The 27,759-nt window shown below is 41.8% G+C and overlaps 1 protein-coding gene across 1 annotated transcript; it reads right to left on the bottom strand.

Annotated features, from left to right (window-relative positions):
• Nucleotides 1-352: 352 nt before the first annotated feature.
• On the bottom strand, nucleotides 353-26,972 carry LOC114291781 (ACD11 homolog protein-like). Its single transcript, XM_082921872.1, has 6 exons — nucleotides 26,749-26,972; nucleotides 21,079-21,146; nucleotides 20,910-20,975; nucleotides 3,808-4,080; nucleotides 1,925-2,070; nucleotides 353-1,133 (listed from the first exon to the last, which is right to left on the bottom strand). Exons 4-6 carry the CDS (start codon nucleotides 3,813-3,815, stop codon nucleotides 1,027-1,029), a joined length of 261 nt encoding a protein of 86 aa, XP_082777998.1. The 5' UTR covers nucleotides 3,816-4,080; nucleotides 20,910-20,975; nucleotides 21,079-21,146; nucleotides 26,749-26,972; the 3' UTR covers nucleotides 353-1,026.
• Between the last annotated feature and the right edge of the window lie 787 nt (nucleotides 26,973-27,759).

Here is a 27,759-nt window from a genome sequence, read left to right as displayed (position 1 = left end):
TCCGACGTCGTTTGGAGATTTTGGGACGTCAACACCTCCAATTTAAATTTCTTAATGAACTAGTTTGCCTAGAGTGAAATCCGGCTCTAACTCCCAAACCGGGAACTCGATTGGAGTCTCATCTTCTCCCACAAGTCTCTCGTGCCTAGGCGGTCATGTGTGCCAAGTTTCGTGTTAATCCGACGTCGTTTGGAGATTTTGGGACGTCAACACCTCCAATTTAAATTTCTTAATGAACTAGTTTGCCTAGAGTGAAATCCGGCTCTAACTCCCAAACCGGGAACCCGATTAGAGTCCCATCTTTTCCCACAAGTCTCTCGTGCCTAGGCGGTCGTGTGTGCCAAGTTTCGTGCTAAGATGACGCCGTTTGGTGATTTTGGGGCATCAACAACTCGAATTTAAGTTTCTTAAGGAACTAGCTTGCCTAGAGTGATATCCGGCTCTAACTCCCAAACCAGGAACCCAATTGGAGTTCCGTCTTTTCCCACAAGTCTTTCGTTCTTAGACGGTCGTGTGTGCCATGTTTCGTGCTAAACCGACGCCGTTTGGTGATCTTGGAGCGTCAACGCCTTCAATTCAAATTTCTTAAGGAACTAGTTTGCCTAGACCGAAATCTGGCTCTAACTTACAAATCGGGAACCCAATTGGAGTCCCGTCTTCTCCCACAAGTCTCTCATGCCTAGGTGGTCGTGTGTACCAAGTTTCGTGCTAAACCGAAGCCGTTTGGTGATTTTGGGACGTCAACACCTCCAATTCAAATTTCTTAATGAACTAGTTTGCCTAGACCGAAATTCGGCTCTAACTCCCAAACCGGGAACCTGATTGGAGTCCCGTCTTCTCCCACAAGTCTCTCATGCCTAAGCGGTCTTGTGTACCAAGTTTCGAGCTAAACCGACGCCGTTTGGTGATTTTGGGGCGTCAACACTTTGAATTCAAGTTTCTTAAGGATAAATCTAGAACTTGGCAGCTACTGTGCACACAAGAGGTCTGCCTCTCATCTAATAGTTCCCCAGAACGGATAAAAAGTTACCAATCTAAGCTGATATTCCTTGAAACATACAGCTTATCTATGTATTCTATAACTGGGAGTGAGGCTTTGATATGCCTCCTCATTTCCTTTTCAACAGACTCATCTGTGACAAGATTGATATTATCAGTTGAAATCACAAAATTACAGTTTCAATTTTCATCAAACATAACAACATGACAACATGAATTATGACTATTTCATTGTGTATTGCTTGTACCATATAAAAGAGTTTTCTGAAGATTTCTTGTTGCCAAGTGTTTAAACTTTGCACAGGATATTTCTGTCGAAAGAAATAATAGTTCTTTGGAAAGAGAAAATCAGCTTTGATTTCTTATCCCAATTATCATTTTAAATGAATAAAAACTGTCAACAAGCATATGGAGAAATTGAGAACGTCAAAAATTTTAGAATACACTATTCATCTGATAAGTATAATCAATCTGAATGTTGTAAACACCACAAGTTTTACGACATGCTGGTATAAACTTCTAGATAGCATCTTTTCATTTTTCTCGAAGGCCCCATTTGGTGCTTGGAAATGTAGGGGGAAGGCAAAAGGAAAATCTGATATTAGTGATGTTGTTTATACGACACTTCAACAAACACAATCTCATAAGTGTTCTCATCCATCTTAACTTCCTGAAGTATTTAAAAGTAATAACTATAGACCCATTAGTCAATAATTTCCACACACAGTATTCATATTATTTACTGTGGCACACTATCAATGATTCTTAATACTGTCAACATGTTTTGGTGTGCTCATTTACTTCGGCTCCGGTACTAGTAAAGGGCCTAATTTGTGGAACTTAATTCAAAACTTTAACAATGGTCCACGTCAAATTATGACACACAACCATATCACTTCTGCCTATAAAGGGATCACAAACTCACCATTTTCATTTAGCTTCAGCAGCAGTTGTTCCCTCGTTGGGAGAGCACACATTCCAGCATAAACTGCTGTCCTGACTGCCCATGTATGGTATGGTGCACAAACTTGTGCATAAGCTGCTGAGGCTGCTTCTTTTAAAGAGCAATACCTAATAAAAACACACAAAAAATAATTCAAATAAATGAGATTTTATTGCCAAGGAGAAACAAAAGCAAAGATTGCCATAACCAGATAAATAATGACAGAGTCAGAAACCATCAACAAAATTCAAGAACTAGAGTTGATCTTTGAGTCTAGTAAAGACCAAATGCTTTGCCTAAACCTATGAATAAGAAATATATCTTGAATATGAAGTTTCTTGGCATGCTTTGCATGTTTGTTTTCATTCATTAATATGTTATCTGTGTCCTTGCCTTTAGCTTGAGATGGCAGATGCAAAACAGGAATAGAGCAATGAAATATTTAAACTCATTGAGATAATTAGATTGTACAACTTGTTTCAGAAAATATCTTTATGGATTTATGATTCACCTAAAGAAGACTAAACATAAAGCGACAAAACACAAAGAAAGAAAAGAATGAAAGTAAGAGAGTAGATAATCTGGTAACACACTACTCAATGTCCAAAACCAAAAATTCTTTATTACATGTAGTCGAGCAATAATATGCATCATCAAAGCACAAATTATATCAACGAGCCAGAACAGGACATAAAATTTTCCAAATAACAAGTACCAGAAAACATTTTAGTAGATGTGAGAGAAGCCGTTTGGTGATTTTGGGGCGTCAACACTTCCAATTCAAATTTCTTAAGGAACTAGTTTGCCTAGACCGAAATCCGGCTCTAACTTCCAAACCGGGAACCCGATTCGAACCCCGTCTTCTCCTACAAGTCTCTTGTGCCTAGGCGGACGTGTGTGACAAGTTTCGTGCTAAACTGACGCCGTTTGGTGATTTTGGGGTGTCAACACCTCCAACTCAAATTTCTTAAGGAATTAGTTTGCTTAGACCGAATTCCGGCACTAACTTCCAAACCGGGAACCCGATTGGACTCCTGTCTTCTCCCACAAGTCTCTTGTGCCTAGGCGGTCGTGTGTGCCAAGTTTCGTGCTAAACCGAAGCTGTTTGATGATTTTGGGGCATCAACACCTCCAATTCAAATTTCTTAAAGAACTAGTTTGTCTAAACCGAAATCCGGCTCTAACTCCCAAACCGGGAACCCGATTGGAGTCCCGTCTTCTCCCACAAGTCTCTCGTGTCTAGGCGGTCGTGTGTACCAAGTTTCGTGCTAAAATGACGCTGTTTGAAGATTTTGGGACGTCAACACCTCCAATTCACATTTCTTAATGAGCTAGTTTGCCTAGACCGAAATCGGGCTCTAACTCCCAAACCGGAACCCGATTCGAGCCCCGTCTTCTCCCACAAGTCTCTCGTGCCTAGGCAGTCGTGTGTGCCAAGTTTCGTGCCAAACTGACGTCATTTGGTGATTTTGGGGCGTCAACACCTGGAATATAATTGAATTTTAATATAATTGAACTTTTTTGAGCAACATGTAATAAATCCCCATCACAAAGACCTTTAATATAATTGAACTTTTATGAGCCATAAACAAAAATGGAAAACAGGAATAAGTTTAGTACAAGTGAGAAGCCCCACTTTGCAGCCATTAGAAATCCTTGCATCAAATCAACTATTATGGTTCTTATTTCTACCGAAGCATAACTTCAAACTAACACAAGAAAAATCACACCTGCAAAAATGTTAGGTGTCTTCACATTTTTCTAGCAACAAAGACATAAATGGATGTTTACTTTTCCAACAACAGGAAAACTGTGACAATATTAGTGTCATTTGTGAAGAACATTTTGGGAGAATGAAGCACTACCTTTTCATTGTAAATGCGGAGTCGTTCCTTTACTACAACTTCAGTATCATCAGACTGGGTGATGAGCTTTGAAACACATTGTGCGGGAGAAGGAAGTGGAGCCATGCTAATTCCAGGACTCCCATTCTCACCTTTGACATTAATGGACGCTACATTGAAATTTTTCCCGCACTAACTGCAAATCCTTCGCCCAAGGCATTTCTCAATCAGTACACTTTCTGGGAGCTTTAGATTAACCACCAAGTCAATATCTGTCACCTCATCCAAGATTTCCTGAAAAGACAGATGAAACAGGATATACCTAAGAATCAGAAAAGAAAAAAGAAAATATTAGAGAGAGAGAGAGAGAAAATAATGTGTGATTAGTCCACTAGCCCTAACATAGTTGCAGTGCACTTTATCAATCTCAAAACAATGTTCAAAAAGTAATTACAAAAAATCTTTATCTTTGCAGTGCTGCCATTGGAAATGAAAGAAAGAGGACCTTCTTAGGGTACAGAGTTAGAAGCTGATGCAACAGAAAAAATAAACTTTTCTATTATGGTTTCTTAGCAACCATAAACTTTTCCTCTTTGGTACATCCCCCAAATTACGAAAAGCACAGGGCTCTTATTTTTCTTATTCTCTCATTTAGTTTCTACCATTTTGAGGCTGTTAACAGCCAAATATTCATTTTTTTTTCTTCAATCTTCTCTCTTGGTTTGTGATTGTTGTATAAATATATTTTTAATAGCACTCTGATTTTTTTATTAGATGATAAAAAAATACAGATGTTACAACCACTTAATCTCATCCACCTCATCATTATTCAATACCTAACTGTTGGCTACATATTTTGTAAAAGCCAGTTACAGTTCGACACGTGGCAGAGTAAGGGTAATAAAGGAAGGTTATTCGAGCCTTTAATCCTGATCGTACACGTGGCAATAAATATTTGTCCTCACATGATCTGAGTAACACTAGATCAATAATGGGATGCAAGATGACATATCTTCAAACGGTTACTCATATTCAAATTCCAGTACAAGAGGGAAGCTCAACTGCCAGTAATGGCGTAATGGAGCTACTTTTAAGGAAGCATGATCAGCGATCATGGAGGAGCAGTTCGACGGTTCGAAGTGCAGTTCGAAGGTCATCACTGACGAGTATAAATAGCAGGGCAGCCCCCAGAAAAGAGGACGGACTCAGATCATACAAACCAGTCATTTACTTCATATATTTTATTTTCCAGTCCTTTACATTTCCAGTCTTTAAATACCTGTTCTTTAAATACCTGCACTTTAAATACCAGCACTGCACTTCGATTCATAGGAGTAGCTTCAAGTAGATTCAAGTAGATTGCTGTTGTAAACCTCTCTGAGGCTGAGTTCGGACCATTGTAAGTGTTCATTTTTATGAAATACTTCAATTGTTCTTCATATTACTATTATTTTCTATTAACTTCTCCTAAATCAAGCCACCAGTAAAAGTCCTCTTCGTTGAGGCTGAAAAGAACTAAAACACAATCGTCTGATAATTGGTTGGCAATCACAATTTCTGTAAGGACTGATTGATCCTTGCTGGCACGCTCACATTCACAAAAATACCCTTCGAAAAGCCAAAAAGCCAACATATATTTTTGGCACGCCCAGTGGGACTTAATTAAAAATGGCTAGAAGAAGACGACAAGGAGAAAATGAGCGCTTCGAAGAAGGCGTGGAAGGAGAGGTAGAAATACCAAATCCAGAGGATAATGTGGTAACACATCCTGTGGAAACTCCTATATTGTCAGAACCTATGGTCGAACAGACCAGTACTTCTGGACAAGAACCATACGTTCATATTATTGGACAAAACCAAGGAATTGGACCGTCCACTGTGCCATTTATTCAACCAACAAATCCATGGGATGGTTTAGTAAATGCCATGGGACAACAATTAATGAACACAATGGAAAGGTGGGCAACATCCTTTTTGGATCGAATGAATAACCATCAACCAACAAACACAAGACACACGGAGGAAGTTGCAAATGTTCCCCAACAAAGATTGGTTAGAGAAAAACAGCCTATGCAAGTTAATGGACATTCTAATGGTCAAACTAGTACCCAAAACTTTGAAAGACCATCACCTCAGTCTTGGTATGAACCTATTTCAAGGCCTATAGCAGGCCAAAATGCCTCAGTACTTAATAATGAAGCCACACAGGTTGGTGGATCTGGCCAAGTTCAAGAAACTGGCATAAGAATGGTTACAAATCCCATGTTCGAAGCCATGCCTGGCACAAGGGGGTACACTAACCCCTTATTCGAATTTACACCCGGGGGGTTGGAGGGTTTTCCTACAAATGGCAGAGACACAACACCTGTTCCAGCACCTTTTGCAGGTCCTTTCGCAGGTCAGGCTCAAAGGGGTTACCCACACCCCCAACAGCAACCTGCACCGCAAGGACAACCAGCCCCAAATTTACCACCTTATGGACCAAGAGGACCACAAGCACAAGTTTGTCCACCAAATCCTGTGTTTGCCCCTCCAGTAGTGGTTCAGCAGGCACAAAATATGGTCCCTAGAGACCAGATTGCTGATATTGTTAGGGAGATATGTGGACCAATGGCTCGGGGGGTCCAGACTCCTATATACAGAAAACCATACCCAGAATGGGTAGATAGGGTACATGAATACCCAAGGGGATTCAGGATACCAGATTTTACCCTTTTTTATGGGACTGGAAATCAATCAACGATAGAACATATTGCTAGGTTTGCTGCTCAATGCGGTGAATTTACTAACCATGACTATATGAAACTGAGATTATTTCCAAATTCCCTAACAGGGGGAGCTTTTGTATGGTACATCAACCTTACACCTGGCTCCATTCAAAATTGGCAACAGATGGAAGAGGCGTTTCATGCCCAATTCTTCCAATCATAGCCAGAAGTATCTATGGCAGACTTGGCTAGATTGAGTCAAAGGCCTGAAGAAAAGGCTACTCAGTTTATTGCCAGATTTAAAAGGGCTCGAAATAAATGTAGAGTCATCCTGCCAGAGCCAGAATTCGTCAGATTGGCTCAAAATGGTTTAGAATTCAGGCTTCGAAAGAAGTTTGATTCAACTGAATTCAGAGATTTGGTCGAATTGACCTATAAGGTGTCTCGATATGAAGCATTATTAGAAGAGGAACAAGATCGAAATAATGCATCATATAAGACATATTATAGAGATCCTAATTATGAAATAGATGCAGCAGAGATTGTAGGCAAAGAACCTGTAATTTGTGAAGCATTAATTCATAAGGATACAACTATAGACCAGCAGTTTAAAAAGAAAGACTTTCACAGAAAATACTCTTTCGATTTAACAAAAGCAGATGACATCTTTGATTATTTGCTCGCGGCTAATTTCCTTAAGTTACCAAAAGGAGTAAAACTACCATCTCCAGATGAACTGAAAGGAAAAGTATACTGTAAATGGCATAATTCTTGGTCTCACTCGACTAAAAACTGCATTGTTTTTCGAGACAGGATCCAAGAACAGATTCGGAAAGGAAGTTTGAAGTTCCCAGCTAAAACAGAAAAAGCCATGGGAATTGATAGTGATCCATTTCCAGAAGTTGGAGAAGGCACAGCTAATGTGGTTGTACCAAACTTCCAGAATCTATCTCTGCAAGAGTTGGAAGAGGTCAACGTGCAAATGCATACTGCCAACCAAATAACTGCTAATAAGGAGGCTAGAAACCCACCAGCTATTGGACAAGGTTTCTCACATCAGGAGGAGCAATCTGACGAAGAAACACTAGATGACAACTCCTTGGAAGCAGCGGTGATGCAGAGAATGTGCCCCAGGTGCAGACTCAGTTACATGTGGTTGAAGGAGCTTCCAACTGATGGGAAGCAATACTATAGGGATGTTCAGAGACGTCCTAAGTCAACCAATGCTTACAACAAAAGGCCGTATCCGGCTAGTGATAGGCAGAGATCACCAGTGGTTGAGCCTGTGGTGAACAGAATGCATGACAAAGGCAAGAAGCTCTTGCATGAATCCAGGCCACATAACTATTATAGAATGGAGAGTAACCATTCTGAAAGAAAACTGGAGAGGGGTTCAGTTCATGGAATCAAAGCCAGAGATTGGCCCCCTAGACCAGTTTCACGCAGGACAGAAAATGGTCACCCTTATCGAAGGTCTGAATCAGATTCAAAACATGAAGACAAGCACTTACCTTCACGGCCAGTTTTGAAGATGGCTTCGAAGGTGGAAAAGGGCAGTTCAGCGTCTGAATCAGCAAGTTCATGGGTACCTGGAGTCCCAGACTGGTTTGTAATGCAAAACAAACCTAGAGAATTGCCCGTTCGAAGAGATGTTGTAAACCAAGGCAGGATGATCAGGCCTCCTATGGTGGCTCCGAATAACTGGGTGCTGCTTAAACACCCAAAGACAAGGGAGCCAGACATGGTCCCAGTCATCTCAAGATCACAGAGGAGAAAAATTCAGCGCAGGTACACCCAGTACCAGAAAGATCTGAAGGAAAGTGAAGAAAATTCTTCACCAGTCAAAACGGAAGGAAGGAAGAACCCAAAGTCAGACCATGCTCCAAAGCCGGTTCCACAGAGCAAAGTGGTTTGCAACCGAGAACAATTGGCTAAGGTTCATGCCGAACTAACAGCCAGAGAAAAGTCTAGTTTAGTTGGATTGGAGAAGACTCTGATGGAGACAGATAGCGAGACCGAAGAAGAGAGTAGCGTAAGCCAGAAGAAAGAGGTCGTGGAGGAAGAGATGTTCGAAGCCTTCATGGCTGAGCAAACGTTTCTGACTGAAGAGTCGGTTGAGAAAGATCCTTCGAAGGGATTAGTTAGCAATGAAATACCAGAATGCATCATGCAGGATGTTTCTGAGGGAGTCGACCAAAGTAACCAAGAGGGGGAACAAGTACAGCCAGCCATCCAGTTTGGCTCGTTTCCCCCAGTCTCAGTGAACATGGTACACATACTACCATAGGAATTCCAAGCTGGAGATGAAAACCAAGAGGGGCAGGAAGCTGATCCAGTTCAGATCTCTAGTGAAGACTCGCAAGCAAGCATGGTGCAAGATAACTTCGAAATGGTTACACCGATGGAAGATGAATATGAAAGTGAGGAAGTGGTAAGCATCAATCTATCGTATCCATTCGAGTACCCCTCAGATTCGATGACGCAGCACGTCAGGCCTTTGTACATCAAGGCTTTCTTTGATGGAATACAGCTGAACCGAGTCCTGATAGATAATGGGGCAGCAGTAAACCTACTCCCGAAATCTTCTTTGAAGAAACTAGGGAAAAAGAATCCCAGGTTGATACCAACCAGCACAACCATTGCTGGTTTTGCTGGAGATAAGCAAATGGCTCAGGGGATTCTACCCATTAATTTAAGTGTGGGAACCAGGGATTGTATGACAGCATTCTTCGTAATCGACAGTAATGCTAAATATAATGCTTTGCTTGGAAGGGACTGGATCCACACTAACAAATGTGTGCCTTCTTCTTTACATCAGAAAATCATGATGGCTTTAGGCAATGGAGAGACAGAGGAAATCGATGCAGATCCTCAACCCTTCATAGCCTGTGCAGACTTTGCGGAGGCTAAATTGTATATTGAGGGGGTGTCGCCGCTCAGTATACTGATGAAAGATGACGATTCAGCCGAAGTGACGGCTGACGAGGAAGTGGCACACTTGAAGCACTTAGTCCAAAAAAGTGCTGGTGAAGAGGTTGTCCTTAGAGATGACAATGATGCCTGGTTATAGGCAAAGAGAGGAACCACAGGAAGCCAGATCCTTGGCTTTGATTAAATTTTCAGCATTGGATATAAAAGCAATAGTCCAGAAAGTTCAGGAGCAAGAGAGAGAGGCCATGATAATTGGCTGCAAACAGCAGCAGCAACAGGCTAGAGTCTTGACTCTTGATAAGTACTGTGCCTTGGACATTGAAACAAAAGTCCAGGAGATACAGGAAGAGGAAGCCTTGTGGACAGATTTTGTCTATGAGGAGGAAAGCAGAGATATCGAATTAAAGAACCTGGGGGCAGAACCAAGCTTGAAGATCACTTCAAAGGTAGCAGAAACCAGAGGGAGTTCTCATGCACAAGACCCTTTAGAAGAAGTAAATCTAGGGGAAGGTTCTGTACAACAGCCCACTTATGTAAGTGCTTGTTTGAATGCTCTGGACAGAAACCAGCTTTTGGTTGTTCTGAAGAAATACAAAGATTGCTTTGCATGGTCTTATAATGAACTACCAGGATTGGACAGGTTATTAGTGGAACACAGGCTCCCTATGAAGCCTAACTTCAGGCCATATAAGCAGAAACCAAGAAGGATGAGTCCAGAAGTAATTCAGAAGGTCAAGGAAGAGATCCTTAGACTCCTCAAGGCAGGTTTTATTAGAACAGCCAGGTATGTGGAGTGGCTATCTAATATTGTGCCTGTAGTCAAGAAGAATGGCAAAATGAGGGTATGTATCGATTTCAGAAATTTAAATCTGGCAACTCCTAAGGATGAGTACCCTATGCCTATAGTGGACTTGCTGGTGGACAGTTCAGCAGGTCACCAAGTCTTGTCAATGATGGATGGGCATTCCGGCTATAACCAAATCTGCATTGCAGAGGAAGATATCCACAAGACAGCATTCAGATGTCCTGGGAATATTGGCACCTTTGAATGGGTTAAAATGCCATTTGGTCTAAAGAATGCTGGAGCTACATATCAAAGAGCCATGAACACTATCTTTCATGATCTTATTGGAGGATATCTGGAATGCTATATTGATGACATTGTGGTTAAATCCCAATCCATGGAAGAGCACCTGTTTCACTTAGAAGCAGCTTTTGAAAGGATGAGGAAGTTCAAATTAAAGCTTAATCCTCTTAAATGTGCTTTTGGTGTATCATCTGGAAATTTCTTGGGCTATGTTGTTCACAAGAAAGGAATACAGATTGATCAGAATAAAGCCAAAGCAATCATTGAAGCCAAACCCCCATCAAGTAAGAAAGAATTACAAAGGTTCCTTGGGCAGGTTAACTTTCTTCGAAGGTTCATTTCTAACACTGCAGGGAAAACTAAAGTATTTTCTTCCTTGTTAAGGCTGAAAGATGAAGAGGAATTTGTGTGGACAGCAGAGCATCAAATTGCTTTCGAAGGTATCAAGGCCTACTTGGCTAATCCTCCAGTGCTGATGCCACCAAAGGGGAACAAGCCCTTGAAGTTGTACATAGCTGCAGCAGAGGATTCATTGGGAGCTTTCTTAGCCCAAGACAATGAAGAAGGCAAGGAGCAAGCTATTTATTACCTTAGTAGGTTTTTAAATTCTTGTGAATGTAAATATTCAGCTGTTGAAAAGTTGTGTCTTGCTTTGTATTTTGCTGCAATAAAATTAAGATATTATCTTTTGCCTACAATTGTCTTGGTAATTGCAACCACAGATTTGGTTAAATATATGTTATCTAGACCAATGTTGAGGGGAAGAATTGGCAAATGGATACTTGCCTTATCAGAATTTCATCTAGAATATGTCCCTCAAAGGGCAGTAAAAGGGCAGGTTTTAGCCAACTTCTTGGCAGATCATCCATCTCAAACAGAGAGCCAGGAGATAATGGAACTTGGTATGACCAGTGTTGAGCCATGGCAAATGTGGTTCGATGGGTCGAAAGCAAATGGGTTAATTGGAATTGGTATTGTAATCAAGTCTCCACAGGGAACAGAAACTACCCATGGTTTTAGAGTAGATGAAGCTACCTGTTCCAATAACCAGGCTGAATATGAAGCCTTAATTGTGGGATTAGAAATTCTTATCGGATTACAAGTACATGCAGTTGACATATTTGGAGATTCTCAATTGGTGGTTAACCAAGTGAAAGGAATTTTCAAGTGTCAAAGCATAAATATCCTGCCATATCATGTTGTTGCATTACATTTGCTTTCTCAGTTTCAAATAGCAAATGTAACCCATGTTCCAAGATTCTTGAACAATAGAGCCAATGATGTGGCTCAAAAGGCTTCGAACTTCAAGAGAAGGGATAATACCCAACGGGACATAAGCCAAACAACATATCAGAAATTAATTCAACCTTTGAATAAAAGGAATGTGATCTTGGAAGTCAATCATAATGACTTACAAGAACAAGATTGGAGGCATCCAATAATGCAGTACTTGGCTGGTCCATCTTCGAAGGCCAGTAGAAAAGTTAAATTGCAGTCTATGCAATATATGATATATGGTAATGCTCTCTACAAAAGGGGGGGAGATGGCTTATTGTTAGAATGTCTAGGCCCGAAAGAAGCATTAACAGCCATGGCTGAGGTTCATGAAGGCATCTGTGGTGCTCATCAACCTGGTGTAAAAATGAGATGGTTGCTTCGAAGGCATTCCTATTATTGGCCAACCATCCTTAAAGACTGTATAAAATATGCAAAGGGGTGTCAGGCATGTCAAAAGCATGGCACAATAAGGCACGTGCCCATAACTGACCTACATGCAGTAGTGAAGCCTTGGCCATTTAGAGGGTGGGCCATGGATATGATGGGAAAAATACACCCACCTTCTTCGAAGCATCATTGTTTCATTCTAGTGGCCACTGACTACTTCACTAAATGGGTCGAAGCTAAGCCATACAAGGCTGTAGACCAAACAGAAGTTATTGGTTTTATTAAAGACTTGATCCATAGATTTGGCATCCCGCAAACCATAACAGTTGATAATGGAACTGTGTTTGATGGGAAAATGGTGAAGGCTTTTGTGGCAGAATTTGGAATTAGCCTTGTTAATTCCACACCCTATTATGCACAAGCTAATGGTCAAGCTGAGTCATCCAATAAGTTTTTGAAAAAAGGAATACAAAAGGTTGTGGATGACAATCCCAGGGATTGGCATAACCTATTATTGGATGTTCTTTGGGCATATAGAACCTCACCGAGGTCAAGCACAGGAGTCACTCCATATGCCCTGGTGTATGGACACGATGCAGTCTTACCAGTAGAGATTAATGTTAAAGCTTTGAGAGTAAGATGTCAAGATCAGTTGAATCCTGAACAATACCATCAAAGTATGTGCTTAGAATTAGAAGGCATAGATGAAGCCAGAATTTTGGCATTAAATAGCATTCTTTTCCAAAAGAAGAAAGCAGCCAAGAATTATAATAAGAAAGTCAAACACATTGGCTTTGATGAAGGAGATTTGGTATGGAAGACAATACTCCCAATTGGGATTAAAAGCCACAAGTTTGGCAAATGGTCACCTAACTGGGAAGGACCATACCAAATTCATAGGGTTCTGCCTTTTGGAGCATACCATTTAAGAAATTTGAATGGTTATGTACATCCCAAAAAGATTAATGGCAGATATTTAAAACCTTATTTTCCAACCATTTGGGAAACACAAGGGATAGAGTAAACATCATATGCAAGCATCATATGCAAAAACACAAGCTTGCTCAAATGATATACAAAATATTGTGCTTTCATAAAGAATCAAGTACATTGTGCCACAAATTGGCCCAAAAATCATTACAATGCTTTAATTATTTTTGTATAATAGTTTTTCTATTGCTAAGGGAAGGAAATAATTGGATAGCCACAGCCATGTCTTCTTTTCGATTAGCCAGCCCTTAATTGGTGATGAGCAGTTTCTTATCAGTTCGAACCAAGGCTTGGTTTACTGCGGCTAACTCCTCTTCGAGCTGAGCTTTTTTCTCCAGAAGTTGGACTCGAAAGTGGGAGGCAGAAGAGTGTTGTTCTTTCAGAGTTGATACTTCAGTATGCACTTGAGAAACAAAACTCTGGTCCTTATCCAGCTTATCATCCGCAGCCTTAGCAGCATGGCAAATGTTGAGATAAAAATCAATAGTAGCTGCAGCTTGAGATAGATGACTTGAGACACTCATGGCAGACTGTTCAGCAATATTACAGCATTGAAGGAACCCATTCCTGATGATAGGCCTTTGTAGAGCCTCGAAGGGGATCCTTGAAAAGGAAGTCAACAGTTGCAAACATGTGTCCAAATCTATTGAAGGTACAAAAGGCTTGTTGCTGGTGGAAGGAGAACTCTCGAAGATTTCCAATAGGGAGTCAGCCAAGGCTAATGGCTCCACTTCAGCAGTAGAGGTGGGAGAGGTAGGAGGTATGTCAAAGAGACTAGCTAGTCTTCCTTCAAAAACGTCTACCTCATCCCTTGACATGAAAGGCATAGAGAGTGCTGTGGTGGAAGACGCAAAGGGCTGCATAGGGATGGGAGAAACGGGTGGAGCATCTTTGGCAGCCTCTATGGTCTTGGCCACCAGCAAATCAAGAGAAGAGGGGCTGGAAATGGGCATTGGTGATGAGCCATGAATTGAAGAGCTTCCAGTGTCCTCCTCTGTGAAAGAATCAACTGCCATTGGGAATGGAGCAGCAGTTGGAATTTCTGTCAAGGACGGAGCAAGGCTCGAAGGAAAAGTAGTCCGAGGTAGGTCACGAGCCAAAAAAGGGAGGTATGGCTTTAATCCAAGAAAGAGAGAGGCAGGAATACTGGGACTTAAAGAAGGTACACCAAATATAGGCTTTGGAAATGGTAGTACGATTCGAACAACCCTGACACTCTGCATTTGATCGACCTCAACCAAAATTGAGGAAGGCCTCATTGGAAAGGTGAGTGCAGTAGTTGTCACTGCAAAAGGAAGAAATGCAGAACAATGTTAAACTTCAATACCACAAGCCGACAAAGTAGAAATACGAAAGAAATTACTTGTTCCAGAGGCACTGGTACTGATGGGAGAACTGCGGAGAGAATAGTGTCCAACAGACCGTTGTTTTCTGGCTAGTTCCCTTTGCAATGCATTGGCAGCAGCAGCTCTCTCTCTTAAAATTTGTTGTTGCCGTCTTTTCTCAGCCCTTTCAAAGACGACTATGGCTTTGGAATGTTCTTGTTCCACGGCCTTGGTGGCTGCCTCATGAAGGGGATCTTCAACCAAAGCAGTAGTTGAAGCAGTCATTTTTCTTCTCTTTCCTATGGCTTGGGCAATTGTCTCCGAATCAGAATCCTCATCAAAGCTGGAAGGGGAGATATCAAACTCAGAAGGAGAGACAGTAATCTTTCTTCTCCTTTTTCTTTGAATTGGCTTTGTCTGCCCCTCAATTGTTTTCTCAGCTCCTTTAGCCTGAGGTTCGGATCCCTTAAAAATAATCTCCTCCTCTACTTTCCTAATGGTTGTTTCTTCTTGGGGCAAATCAATCGCCTTTTTTCTTCTCATCAAAGGTTCAAGCAGTCTCTGTTTCTTTTGTTTCTGATTACCTTCAACTAAATAAACTTCCATATTACTCACCCACCAACTCTGATATCTCTTCAAAAAGGAGCCGTGAGGTATGAAAGGGATATACTCAAAAGTGGCCAGATCATCCATAAACTTGAAGGTTGCCTCTTCTAGCCTTGACTTTCGAACCTTCAAATCTCTCTTGGTCAGAGTTAGGTTGGTGTTGCTGCAGAGAGGTATTGGAACTCCTTGTGTGAGGCCAAATTGTCTAGCAAATTGAGCAGGACAATAAGGCTCAGCTATGCATTTATAGGCTCTGGGGTTGGTGGTCCCAATAAACAGTTCTCTAGGGATCAATAGGGAAGCCCACATATCTTTGTGAATAGGCAAGGCACAGAGCCTGTCACTAAGGAAGTGATTCAACCAGGCTGGACCTATGCTAGCTTCGAAGGGACGGAAACGGTGATCAGGAAGAGCAGCTGGTAGTTGATGAAAGAAGGAGAAATAAAAGGAAAAAGTAGCTGGATAAAGTGAAGCATTGGCTAGTTTTATGCCATGAGTGAGAGAGTGTAGCCCAGAAAATTTAAGGCATTTGGATTGTAGTTCAGTAAAATAGGCAAAGAGCCAAAGCTGAAGGATCCAAAATGGTCCCCCTTGACTAGCATCTAAAGGTTTCTCACAAAAGAGGGAACAAACTCTGTATACATGACCCAGAATGTATGGGGCTAAGGCCACTCTTTTCTGCAAAACCAAGGCTTTGGCAATAGGAGCAAATTCAGGCATGATTCTTTGGGAGGAGGTGCAGAATAAAAATTTGCAAAGCCAATATAATAAAAAGGAAAAGAATTCCCTATCAGTTACTGGACCCACTCTTTTGTTCTCAGCTCTAACAAAATCACTGTAAGATGAATTAAGAGAGGGGAGGGAGAAAGGGACTGCTAAGTCAGGAAAATCTGGTGTTATGGGGGTACCAATGGGAGATACTCCTAATAGATGGCAAATATCAAGAACAGTGGGGGCCATCATCCCACATCTGAATTGAAAGAAATTGAAGACGGGGTTCCAAAAGCACAAAGCAGTAGGAACTAGGAAAGGGTCCTCAGAGATAGTTACCCTAGATAGTCGAAGGGCATCGAGGAGGCAGAGCTCCTGGAGATCCAGTGTCTTAGCAGGAATGATCCGATCATACCATTCTTGCCATTCCGGTCTTATCGTGGGCCAGCATCGATGAGGACGATTGCTTTTCCAGTTCTTCCAGTCAAGGCCACCTTCATAAAGGAGACGTTGGTCCACCAGACGCGGATAAAAGGTTGGGAGCTCAGTAAGGACTTCCTTGAAAATTGGTCCGAGCACGTAGTTCTGCTGCTCATGATGACGAGGGACGAAGATACGCCCATCGATGGCGCTTTTCTCTCCAGCCTTGTACTTCTCACATTCTGCGTCAATAAGCCTTTTCAAAGCTAAAGATGAGCCTACGCGCTCTGGGGCTGGCACCTTTTGTGAAGAAGAAGCCATTGATGATACACTCTTCAGAAGATGAAGACCAAAGCAAAAAGGAACCAGTAGAGAGAAGGGTTTGTAAAAGGCAAGAGATTTCGGAACACAAAACGGGAGGGTTTTAAAACCTTTGTGTCCGAAATTATACCCCGTAAGTCGTTAAGTACTAAAAGTACGAATGCGAGGAATTTCTTCCAAATTGATAGTTTTGGAGGGAAGAGCTTATTCCGGGGATTGGGGCCAGCTTCAAAATGAAATATTTGGCTTCGAAAACAAGATCTTGGCGTCAAAAAATCAAATAACAACGGCTTCGAAATACATAAGTCAGCTTCGAAGCCTAGTATATGCTTAAAGGTGCTAAATTGCTTGATTATGGGTCTGTTTAGGAGTTATAAATCAAAGTAACGACCTACGGAGCAAACCATAGTATTCTCTGAGTATGAGAAGCGCTGTTCAGAGCATACTACATGCTTAAAAATGCCTGAATGCTCAAAGTATTGGTCTACTTCAAAAATCCAAAGACCCGTTTGAAGGTTATCAGTCAAAATGACAACATTCGAAGCAAACCCTAGGACTCTTTAAGGAAGAGGGGCACTGTTCGAAACATCCAAGACCAATCATTGGTTTCTGTATGAGCAAGTGGGAATTGCCATAGGTTGCCCTTCGAAGCCAAAAGAGATCAGTTTAAAATTGATTGGCTATATCAACCATGACCATATATTGGTTACAGTTAGTGTTGAAAAAGTAAAGTCATTGAAATCGAAGTACTAAAATAATATCTGCCAGAATTGTCAATTTTACTCCATGAATTGGAAAAAGACATGATTGGTTCTTTTAGTTCTTCATTAAACAGTTGATTCGAAGGATGAGATTGTTCAATTCGAAGTTATGAGTTAGCTTTTAGAGATGAAAGGAAATAGAGTCAAACAGTGTTGAGTACAGAAAGACTTTGTTTATATTAAAGCCAAGATGATTACATTAAGTAACTCTATCTGGGTACAAATTCAAGCTCATAAAAATAAGGAATAGAATAAATAACAAGGTCATGAAATTTTGTCCAGCAATGGTCAATAAATTTCTGTTCTTTCTTTATTATTTCTTCTATCTCTTCTAAAGTTGATTGCATAAGCTGATGAGCTCTCACTTCATAATAGAGTTCTTCAGCCTTTGCTTCGAAGGCTTCTTCCCTTGATTTTTGTTCCAATTCATCTATAACCAAAACATCCCAGTATGCAGAATCTTTATTCCTGAAGTCATCGAACTCTTCGATAAAATTCTCTGCTTCATATTGGGCATGAATTCGGAGAGATAAGAGTTGATCCAGATTTTGGATGGTGATCTTAGAATTTCGATGCCAGTAGAGGAGCACTGGGAGTTGGTCCAAAAACAAATGAAGCTCTGCCTGGGCAATAGGGTTGAGAACATGACCTCTAGTCAAGATATCACAAGCCCATTGAAAGTTCTTAAGAGGAATGTCATCCTCAAGAACATTGAAGGGCAGATGGGAGAAAGCCGCGAGCAAAAGTTGAGCTTGCTTTCGCTCGGCTGGAGAAGGGGGTGACGGAGGTTGGTAAGGTGGAAAGACTTTGTCCATTGGAAGGGCAAGTCTTAGTTTTTCTGTCCAGGAAAGGATGGGAGGAGGAGAAGGAGAAGATGGTTCTGCTTCAGAAGACAAAGGGGAAGGAGCAGGTGTTTCTATCTCAGAAGATGCAGATGCAGAAGAAGGTGTGGATGCTTCTATTATGGGAGATGGCACGGGAGCAGAAGGAACAAAGGCATTAATGTAGTCAAGCCAATCAGAAGAACAAATCTTCGCCTTTTTGGCTAAAAATGAAGGGGTGTACCCTTGTGCTTCTTCTGGGCGTTGGTCAGGGTGCATTATCTTCGTAGGCATGGAAGAAGTATACCAAGCCACAAGCAGATTCTCCTCCAAGCTACGTCGAAGGTCAATGGGCACGTAAGGGTAGACCACTGAGCTTCGAGCGTAGGAGGGAAACTCCAAGGGGTCAGTAAACTCAACAAAATGGTGATTGATTCGTTCTTTTAAATCATAAGTCTCAGGAGTTGACCAGCTTGTCCAGCCAGAAGCCCCAGAGGATGAAGAGGTCACAGTTTCATCCCATGCAGAGGTCTGTGAGGAAGAGTTTCCTAGATCCATATTTGCAACTTGTCGAAGCAAAGGCTCGAGGGTAGTTCGGTCAGAATACAAAGGGAGCTTAGGGGAAGAACTCTTTGTATCTGTAAGTTTGTAAACCAAGGGATTAAAGGCAATGTGTTCATAGTCCAAAGGTTTATAATCTGCAAAAGCCTCCATTACCTGAATATAGAAGGGCGGGTAAAGGTGGCTAATGAATACGTGGAGGTTCTTTCGAGGGGGAACAACATCACTCAAAGGCTCTTCATATGCTTGATCAATAGAAAGGGAAGTTGATGCAGCCATAGCCTGTTCGAATACTAAGGTATTGGGATGTTCGACGAGTTAATGCAGATGATCTCCAAAGGGATGACGGTTGTGTTTCCAGAATATGGACTCCATACACGTTCTAGAAGCGCGGGAAAACTGTAATCCACTAATATCGCCAAGTATTGGGTATATTAGTGCGGGGGGTAATGTTGGCTACATATTTTGTAAAAGCCAGTTACAGTTCGACACGTGGCAGAGTAAGGGTAATAAATGAAGGTTATTCGAGCCTTTAATCCTGATCGTACACGTGGCAATAAATATTGGTCCTCACATGATCTGAGTAACACTAGATCAATAATGGGATGCAAGATGACATATCTTCAAACGGTTACTCATATTCAAATTCCAGTACAAGAGGGAAGCTCAACTGCCAGTAATGGCATAATGGAGCTACTTTTAAGGAAGCATGATCAGCGATCATGGAGGAGCAGTTCGACGGTTCGAAGTGCAGTTCGAAGGTCATCACTGACGAGTATAAATAGCAGGGCAGCCCCCAGAAAAGAGGACGGACTCAGATCATACAAACCAGTCATTTACTTCATATATTTTATTTTCCAGTCCTTTACATTTCCAGTCTTTAAATACCTGTTCTTTAAATACCTGCACTTTAAATACCAGCACTGCACTTCGATTCATAGGAGTAGCTTCAAGTAGATTCAAGTAGATTGCTGTTGTAAACCTCTCTGAGGCTGAGTTCGGACCATTGTAAGTGTTCATTTTTATGAAATACTTCAATTGTTCTTCATATTACTGTTATTTTCTATTAACTTCTCCTAAATCAAGCCACCAGTAAAAGTCCTCTTCATTGAGGCTGAAAAGAACTAAAACACAATCGTCTGATAATTGGTTGGCAATCACAATTTCTGTAAGGACTGATTGATCCTTGCTGGCACGCTCACATTCACAAAAATACCCTTCGAAAAGCCAAAAAGCCAACACTAACTGAAAACTTTCTTGCTTTTTTCAAGGCTGAACAAAAATGACAAGTACTGGAAAAATACAGTCTAAACTACTTTTGGTGTGATCAAAGACAACTATAGACAGATGTACACCATGTTAAATTTGGAGTGTTAGAGCACTTGAGAGAATAACCCCACGTATTAAGTTCAATAAAACACCATGGCAGGACATAATAAATAAGCAACTAAATGATGGGCTTAAAAACTTGTCAGAGATAAAACCCTAACACATAAATGTCCAACATGAAGGGAACCTCAAACTCACTCACCTGGTCTTAATTGGGGTCAGCTAAAAAATTTATTATCCCCAGACAAATCTATTACAGCTGTATATTTGATCAAATTGAAAAAATAAAGGGCATTTACTATCTTCTATTTCATGCAACCCTGGCCGGCTGGTGGCCCCATATATAGCATGCCTAAAACTTATTAACTCTTCACATCTCCTAAAATAAAGGCCATTGAAAATTAAATTTTTTATGCACTATAGTTAGAAACCATTCAAGTAAACAATGTATTCCGAAACCACATATTTGCAACATTGCTGGTGTTTATTGAATTTAATGGCCATCGTTGTTGATCCACAATCCACACTTTCTTACAACAAGGTGAACAGTTTCCAACTGCCCACCAAAGGCCATTAGTGTACTTTCCTGATGTGTTTTGTTATTTTTTTTTAGGTCTTTGAGCTATATTTTCAAACAGATCTAAACTTTCAAATAACTAATTTGTGTTGTTTCAAGGAGTTCTGAATGAAACTTGCAAATTACAACATTACATGGCCAGTAAACACAATATTTTCCAACTAAAAAATAACTCTCCCGTGGAAACAGGACTTTTTCTATTTTCTGGAGCTTAGTATCTAGCATTTCACACTTTCTTAAGGGTTAAAAATCATCCTTCAAAAGAAATAAAGTTTGAAAACAAATCATTTCTAACAAAAAATGTGCTCACCGCTTGTCATATTGTTCGAGGAAAACCATCCAGAATGAATCCTGATTCACCTTTAGCTTCTCCAGCCTGAAGTCTCTTAGATAACAAGTTTATTATAATCTTACTCTCTATGTGTGTGTGTGTGAAAAAAGAATACAACCAGAATTGATCCAAGAAAAAAAAGACTTACATAATCTTGATCCAAGAATCTGAGCTGTCTATTGACCTAAAGCAGCTCAAAACTCCATTCACCACATCCTGATGTTGAAGAAAACAACAAAATTTAGTAAATCCAGAACATAAAAACCAAGAAATCCCAGATCTGTAACTCACAACAATTTATTTAACAAATTACAAAGTTTGAGAATCAGATTTGAGAGGGTAATTTGTAAACAAATTGGGCCGAGCTAGGAAGAGTATTCTTTGGGAGTTGGACCGCGTAATGGGCCGAGATAAGGGCTGGTGTAGCTCGGTCTTAGGGCAAGAAGATATCTCATATTTTGGGTTTGGGCCGAACTATGGACCGAGGTATCGGTATAAAGAGGATCGAGCTAAAAGATAGCTCTGCAGGGCGTCATCTCAAAGTCAAGACTGGTAGTAGTGCTTCAAGTATCACAGAGCCGAAATAACTTGGCTAACCGCAATGTTAGCCGAGGTAAAGATGTCAGCCGAAATAAGTGGGCCTGGTGGTTAGCCGAGGTATTGGTGAGAAAGGATGTCGGGCTTGGTATAGCTCGGCCGGTCTTGGTATAACTCGGCCAGGCGCCATCTACATCATTACTTAAGCGTGTGACCGAGGTAACTTAGCTCGGTGTGGTTGCAGCAGCTTATTAAAAGGAGGTAGCATCAATGGCGAGGACCGAGCTGTGTATAGCTCGGCAGGGTGGCATCCGTTAGATCGGCTTTCGATCACACAGCAGTTCGGGCAGGAATGTATAACCGAGGTAAAAGGTTCAGCCATCTCACTTGGCTTGCAGTGATGAGACTCCTAGTAGGACTCTGCTAAGGAGAGTTAGAGTCCTACTGGGATTGTGTAAACCATCTCACTTGGTTGGTAGTGAGTAAGAGTGTGACTCCTAGGAGGACTCTGCTAAGGAGAGTTAGAGTCCTACTGGGATTGTGTAAACCATCTCACTTGGTTGGTAGTGAGTAGGATGTGTGATTCCTAGGAGGATTCTCATAGGGAGAGTTGGAATCCTTCTAGGATTGTGCCAAGTAAAGTCTATAAAAGTCCATGATCAGACCTATGTACAGGTATCCCAATTCTTACTCTAGAATACACAGAGTATATTGTCTATTGTCTAGTTGCTGACTTAGGCATCGGAGGGGTTTCTGGCACACACCCGCCAGCTAGCTCACGTTTGTGTTTTCAGGTAGTAAAGTGACGACGTTTGGAGGAGCGCAGACTTGATCAACAGGATTATACGAGAAGGTTTATTTCTTTCCCGTACAATTGGCGCCGTCTGTGGGAAATTCACAAAGAGCAAAACCTCTTGATCAAGTTTTCCTCTCTAGTTGAAAGCAATGGCACACAATGAAAACTTGTCGCAATCTGCTATAGATGGGCAAACTCCGAAAGGGGGTGGGAGGCCTGAAGGTTTACCTTCTATCCCACCCATGGCGGAATTAGATCCCCAGCGAAGGAATTCGCGGAGAGAAGCAAGAAGAAGACAGGGCTCAAGTCCACACCGCTCTCAGAGCCCTGATAGACAGAGGCGGAAGATGGATCATCAGGTTCTCGAAGATCGCGTAAGGGAGCAAGACGAAGTAATAAGAAGAATAGCGGCTGACATAGAGTTTATGAAGAGCGAGATAAAAAGCAAAGGGGTGGCAACAAAAAAGAGGAGCAGAGGCAACACACACTCTTGCCACTCAGAAGATCATGACAGACAAGTCACACTATCACAAACTGAAAGTAGAAGCCTCAGGTCGGGTGATACACAATCAAAGACTTCCAGGACACGCTAATCTAGACCTGAGAGAAAGAAGACTGAAAGGGCTCGAATGAGAGAAGACACCCAGGCTCGTGACCCCCGCAGAGTCTCCGCATTACAACGATTGGCTTCTAGAACACATGGGAGTGTCGAGGTTGGAATTCCAGAACCACGCCTTGCCTATGAACCAATAGACAAAGCATTAGCAAGGTTGCAGAGCTCACCGTTCATCCCGACAATTGAGGACGCACCATTACCCTTAGGCTTCCATCAGCCTAAATTCATAACTTATGAGGGGGAGTCAGACCCCTACATACACTTAAACCACTTTCGCCAGGTTATGGCCGTGTATCGACGAAATGAGCCCTTAATGTGTATCATGTTTCCGTCCAGCCTTGGCGACGTGGGTTTAGCATGGTTTGAAAGGTCACCAGAAGGTAGTATAGCCTCATGGGCGCAACTAACGAAGGCATTTGTAACCAGATTCAGAACAAACACCAAGATGCCAGTGGAGATTGACCAGCTTCTCTCCATCAGCATGGGCGAGAGGGAAACATTGAAGTCTTACGACAATCGGTATTGGGAGACCTTCAACCAAGTAACAGATTATCCTACAAACCTAGCTATTGCACAGTACAAGCAAGGTTTGTTAGTGGGTTATAAATTGAGAGATTCAATAACAATGACGCCACCTCTTACTATAGAAGCCCTGATGGAGCGAGTGCACCAACACATCTTGGTAGAGGAAGATGGGATGCATGCCAAGGTAGAGTTCAATGCAAATAGTGATATCGGACAGAACACCTTCGGCAAAAGTTAGCACGGTTGGAAAGAAAGACTAACCAAGCGCAACAAGTCTTTGCCCGACTTGGGGGGCAATCAAGAAGTTTGGCAGGAATAACCAAACGCTTAGCTTTATGTTGGCCGGAATAACCAATATTTAGCCCTCCTAAGCCCAGGATAAGGATCCAGGCTGTAGGACGTTTGGTCGGAATAACTAAACACTTTACTCTAGGTTGGCCGGAATAACCAACTTAGAGGTTGGCTGGAAAAACCAACACCCCTCCTAAGCCCAGGATAAGGATCCAGGCTGCAGGACGTTTGGTCGGAATAACCAAACACTTTACTCTAGGTTGGCCGGAATAACCAACTTAGAGGTTGGCTGGAAAAACCAACACCCTTCTTAAGCCCAGGATAAGGATCCAGGCTACAGGACGTTTGGTCGGAATAACCAAACACTTTACTCTAGGTTGGCCGGAATAACCAACTTAGAGGTTGGCGGGAAAAACCAAACACCCTTCCTAAGCCTAGGATAAGGATCCAGGCTGCATGACGTTTGGTCGAAATAACCAAACACGTTACTTTAGGTTGGCGGGAAAAACCAATCTAGAGGTTGGCTGGATTAAACCAACTCTTGGTACTCTTTAGTCGAAGTAAGGACATCGGCTAAATAGTGGTTGGCTGGATTAAACCAACTTTTGGTACTCTTTAACCGAAGTAAGGATATCGGCTAAAGAGTGGTTGGCTGGATTAAACCAACACTTGGTACTCTTTAGCTGGAGAGAGGGTATCGGCTAAAGAGTGATTGGCTGGAAAAACTAGCACTTACTTCTTCAAGCCGAGATAAGGATCCGCGCTGAAGAAGGTTGGCAGGAATAATCAACATTTAGCTCTCCTAAGCCGAGATGAGGATCTAGGTTGCAGGAAGTTGGCAGGTTTAACCAACAAATTTTTTGAACTCTTTGGCCGGGATGATGGTTACCTCGGCCAAAACAGGTTGGCAGGTATGACCAACAAATTTTTGAACTATTTGGCCGGGATGATGGTTACCTCGGCCAAAGCAGGTTGGCAAGTATGACCAACAAATTTTTTGAACTCTTTGGCCAGGATGATGGTTACCTCGGCCAAAGCAAGTTGGCAGGTATGACCAAAATTTTTGGAACTCTTTGGCCGGGATGATGGTTACCTCGGCTAAAGCAGGTTGGTAGGTATGGCCAACAAATTTTTTGAAACTCTTTTGCCGGGATGATGGTTACCTCGGCCAAAGTAGGTTGGCAGGTTTGACTAACAAATTTTTGAATTCCTGGACCAAGATGGTTATCTCGGCCAAAACAGGATGGCAAGGTTTGTATAAACCGAGTTAGTCTGTTCGGCGAGACACAGAGAGAATGACTCGAAGTATACAAACATGAAGGATATATACGTTAAAGGCAAAAAATCAGGGCTATTCAAATTTTTGGCATGACGATGGTAACAAGGAGAACAAGGATATTGGGGGCACGCCACGTATCCTGTGAATAACGTCGTACCAGATTAGTAGAAGGACATGCTGAGCAACTAACAAGGCTTTTTGGGACCGAACAAGCTGTAAAACCGAACAACTTCTTAGCTCGGCTGGAGGAAAAATAATCCCAATCATGCTACGCAGATGGAATTAAGGGGCAATTGAGAGGGTAATTTGTAAACAAATTGGGCCGAGCTAGGAAGAGTATTCTTTGGGAGTTGGACCGCGTAATGGGCCGAGATAAGGGCTGGTGTAGCTCAGTCTTAGGGCAAGAAGATATCTCATATTTTGGGTTTGGGCCGAACTATGGACCGAGGTATCGGTATAAAGAGGATCGAGCTAAAACATAGCTCTGCAGGGCGTCATCTCAAAGTCAAGACTGGTAGTAGTGCTTAAAGTATCACAGAGCCGAAGTAACTTGGCTAACCGCAATGTTAGCCGAGGTAAAGATGTCAGCCGAAATAAGTGGGCCTGGTGGTTAGCCGAGGTATTGGTGAGAAAGGATGTCGGGCTTGGTATAGCTCGGCCGGTCTTGGTATAACTCGGCCAGGTGCTATCTACATCATTACTTAAGCGTGTGACCGAGGTAACTTAGCTCGGTGTGGTTGCAGCAGCTTATTAAAAGGAGGTAGCATCAATGGCGAGGGCCGAGCTGTGTATAGCTCGGCAGGGTGGCATCCGTTAGATCGACTTTCGATCACACAGTAGTTCGGGCAGGAATGTATAACCGAGGTAAAAGGTTCAGCCATCTCACTTGGCTTGCAGTGATGAGACTCCTAGTAGGACTCTGCTAAGGAGAGTTAGAGTCCTACTGAGATTGTGTAAACCATCTCACTTGGTTGGTAGTGAGTAAGAGTATGACTCCTAGGAGGACTCTGCTAAGGAGAGTTAGAGTCCTACTGGGATTGTGTAAACCATCTCACTTGGTTGGTAGTGAGTAGGGTGTGTGATTCCTAGGAGGACTCTCATAGGGAGAGTTGGAATCCTTCTAGGATTGTGCCAAGTAAAGTCTATGAAAGCCCATGATCAGACCTATGTACAGGTATCCCAATTCTTACTCTAGAATACACAGAGTATATTGTCTATTGTCTAGTTGCTGACTTAGGCATCGGAGGGGTTTCCAACACACACCCGCCGGCTAGCTCACGTTTGTGTTTTCAGGTAGTAAAGCGACGACGTTTGGAGGAGCGCAGACTTGATCAACAGGATTCTACGAGAAGGTTTATTTCTTTCCCGTACAAGATTCAACAGATCTAACCCTTACCCATATTTTATTTTATTATTATTTTTGTGCAGACCTTACCCATATGTCTTATTATCTTCTTTACGTTAACAGTAAAACTGGTACCCAAAAAAACCCACAAATCTTTTAACCCCAAAACCACTTTTCCACTACGAGTAAAATGATCTATCAAGAACAGCAACAGACAAAGTGGTCAAGAAACCCTAAATTGGAAACCAAAATTGGGACAAATTTTTTTTAAAAAAAAAAAAAAAAAAACAGAAACCCAATTCACATGAGCTTTGGATAAGGCTTAAATCTGTGAGAAAATTACTGGATTTTATCAAAAATTGATCATGTAAATTAGGAATTTGGGAAGAGAAATTGGAGTGTATATGGAACTATTTTTTTCTTTCTTACCTTTTGTCCCTTGGAGAGATGTCCCTTCGAGCTTCCAACTTGGGCATTTTATGTCGAGATTCAAGTCAAGCGAGACATATAAATCAAGGGAGTTGAGAGTGAAGTGAGATCTGGAGCACGAAACTCGCTGCTGCTCGTCACTCTGGCGACGGCCGTCGTTCACCCTTGTCACTCGTCGTTCACAGTCGTTGCTGCTCGTCGCTCCGGCGAAGGCCGTCGTTCACTCCGGTAATGCTGAATGCGAGTAGGGATTTTGAGGATTTTGGTTTTAGAATTTTAGGGATTTTGGTTTCAGATTTTGAGGATTTTGGGGCACACTTGACCGCGAATGAGATACAAATGAGCGGGACACAAAAATTTTATTTTTTGCGACGGCATATTTCAACCGTCACAAATGCCACATATTACCAATCAAAACGACGTCGTTTTACCAATATTTGTTTGCGATGGGTTATTTACCGTCACAAATAGTCCACTATTTGCAACGGTAACTTTTTACCGTTGCAAAATAATATTTTTTATGACGATACACCAGGTGTCGCAAATGTTCTTGCATTTTTCTTTTACAATCATTAGCGTCGGAGGCCAGTGTCGTCGCAAAAAGTCATTTTTTTTTACGGCAGATACAGGCTGTCGCAAAAGACCTTTTTTGGCAACGACAACTACACTGCGTCGCAAAAAACCATTTTTTGCGACGACACTTACCCCGTCGCAAAAAGTTCTGTGTTATTGGCCCTGTTTTCTTGTAGTGATGTCATCCACATATAATGACAATATCAGAAAAATTGCTTGACGTACACACAGTGATCTTCATCGATCATCGTAAACCCATTAGAAACAATGGCTCGATGAAATCTCAGATTCCACTGTTGAAGCTTGCAAACTTTGCGCTCCTGACCTACTACCACAAAGCCTTCTATCCATATAGATCTCTTCTTCCAATTCTACATTGAGAAGTGCAATCTTAACGTCCATCTGATATAGCTCTAAGTCCAACTGAGCTACTATGGC

Source organism: Camellia sinensis, chromosome 3 (genome assembly GCF_055761805.1).
Source record: "Camellia sinensis isolate YWXY chromosome 3, ASM5576180v1, whole genome shotgun sequence".
Taxonomy (NCBI): Eukaryota; Viridiplantae; Streptophyta; class Magnoliopsida; order Ericales; family Theaceae; genus Camellia; species Camellia sinensis.
Note: the sequence above shows the minus strand (reverse complement) of the source record. Positions and strands in the feature narration are given on the sequence as shown.

Bases quoted from the DNA above. Each gene is read 5' to 3' on its own strand.
- LOC114291781 (XM_082921872.1), bottom strand. The intron at 1,134-1,924 runs GTGAGTTTGTGA...ATCTTGTCACAG, and splicing joins GCTGAAGCTAAATGAAAATG to ATGAGTCTGTTGAAAAGGAA.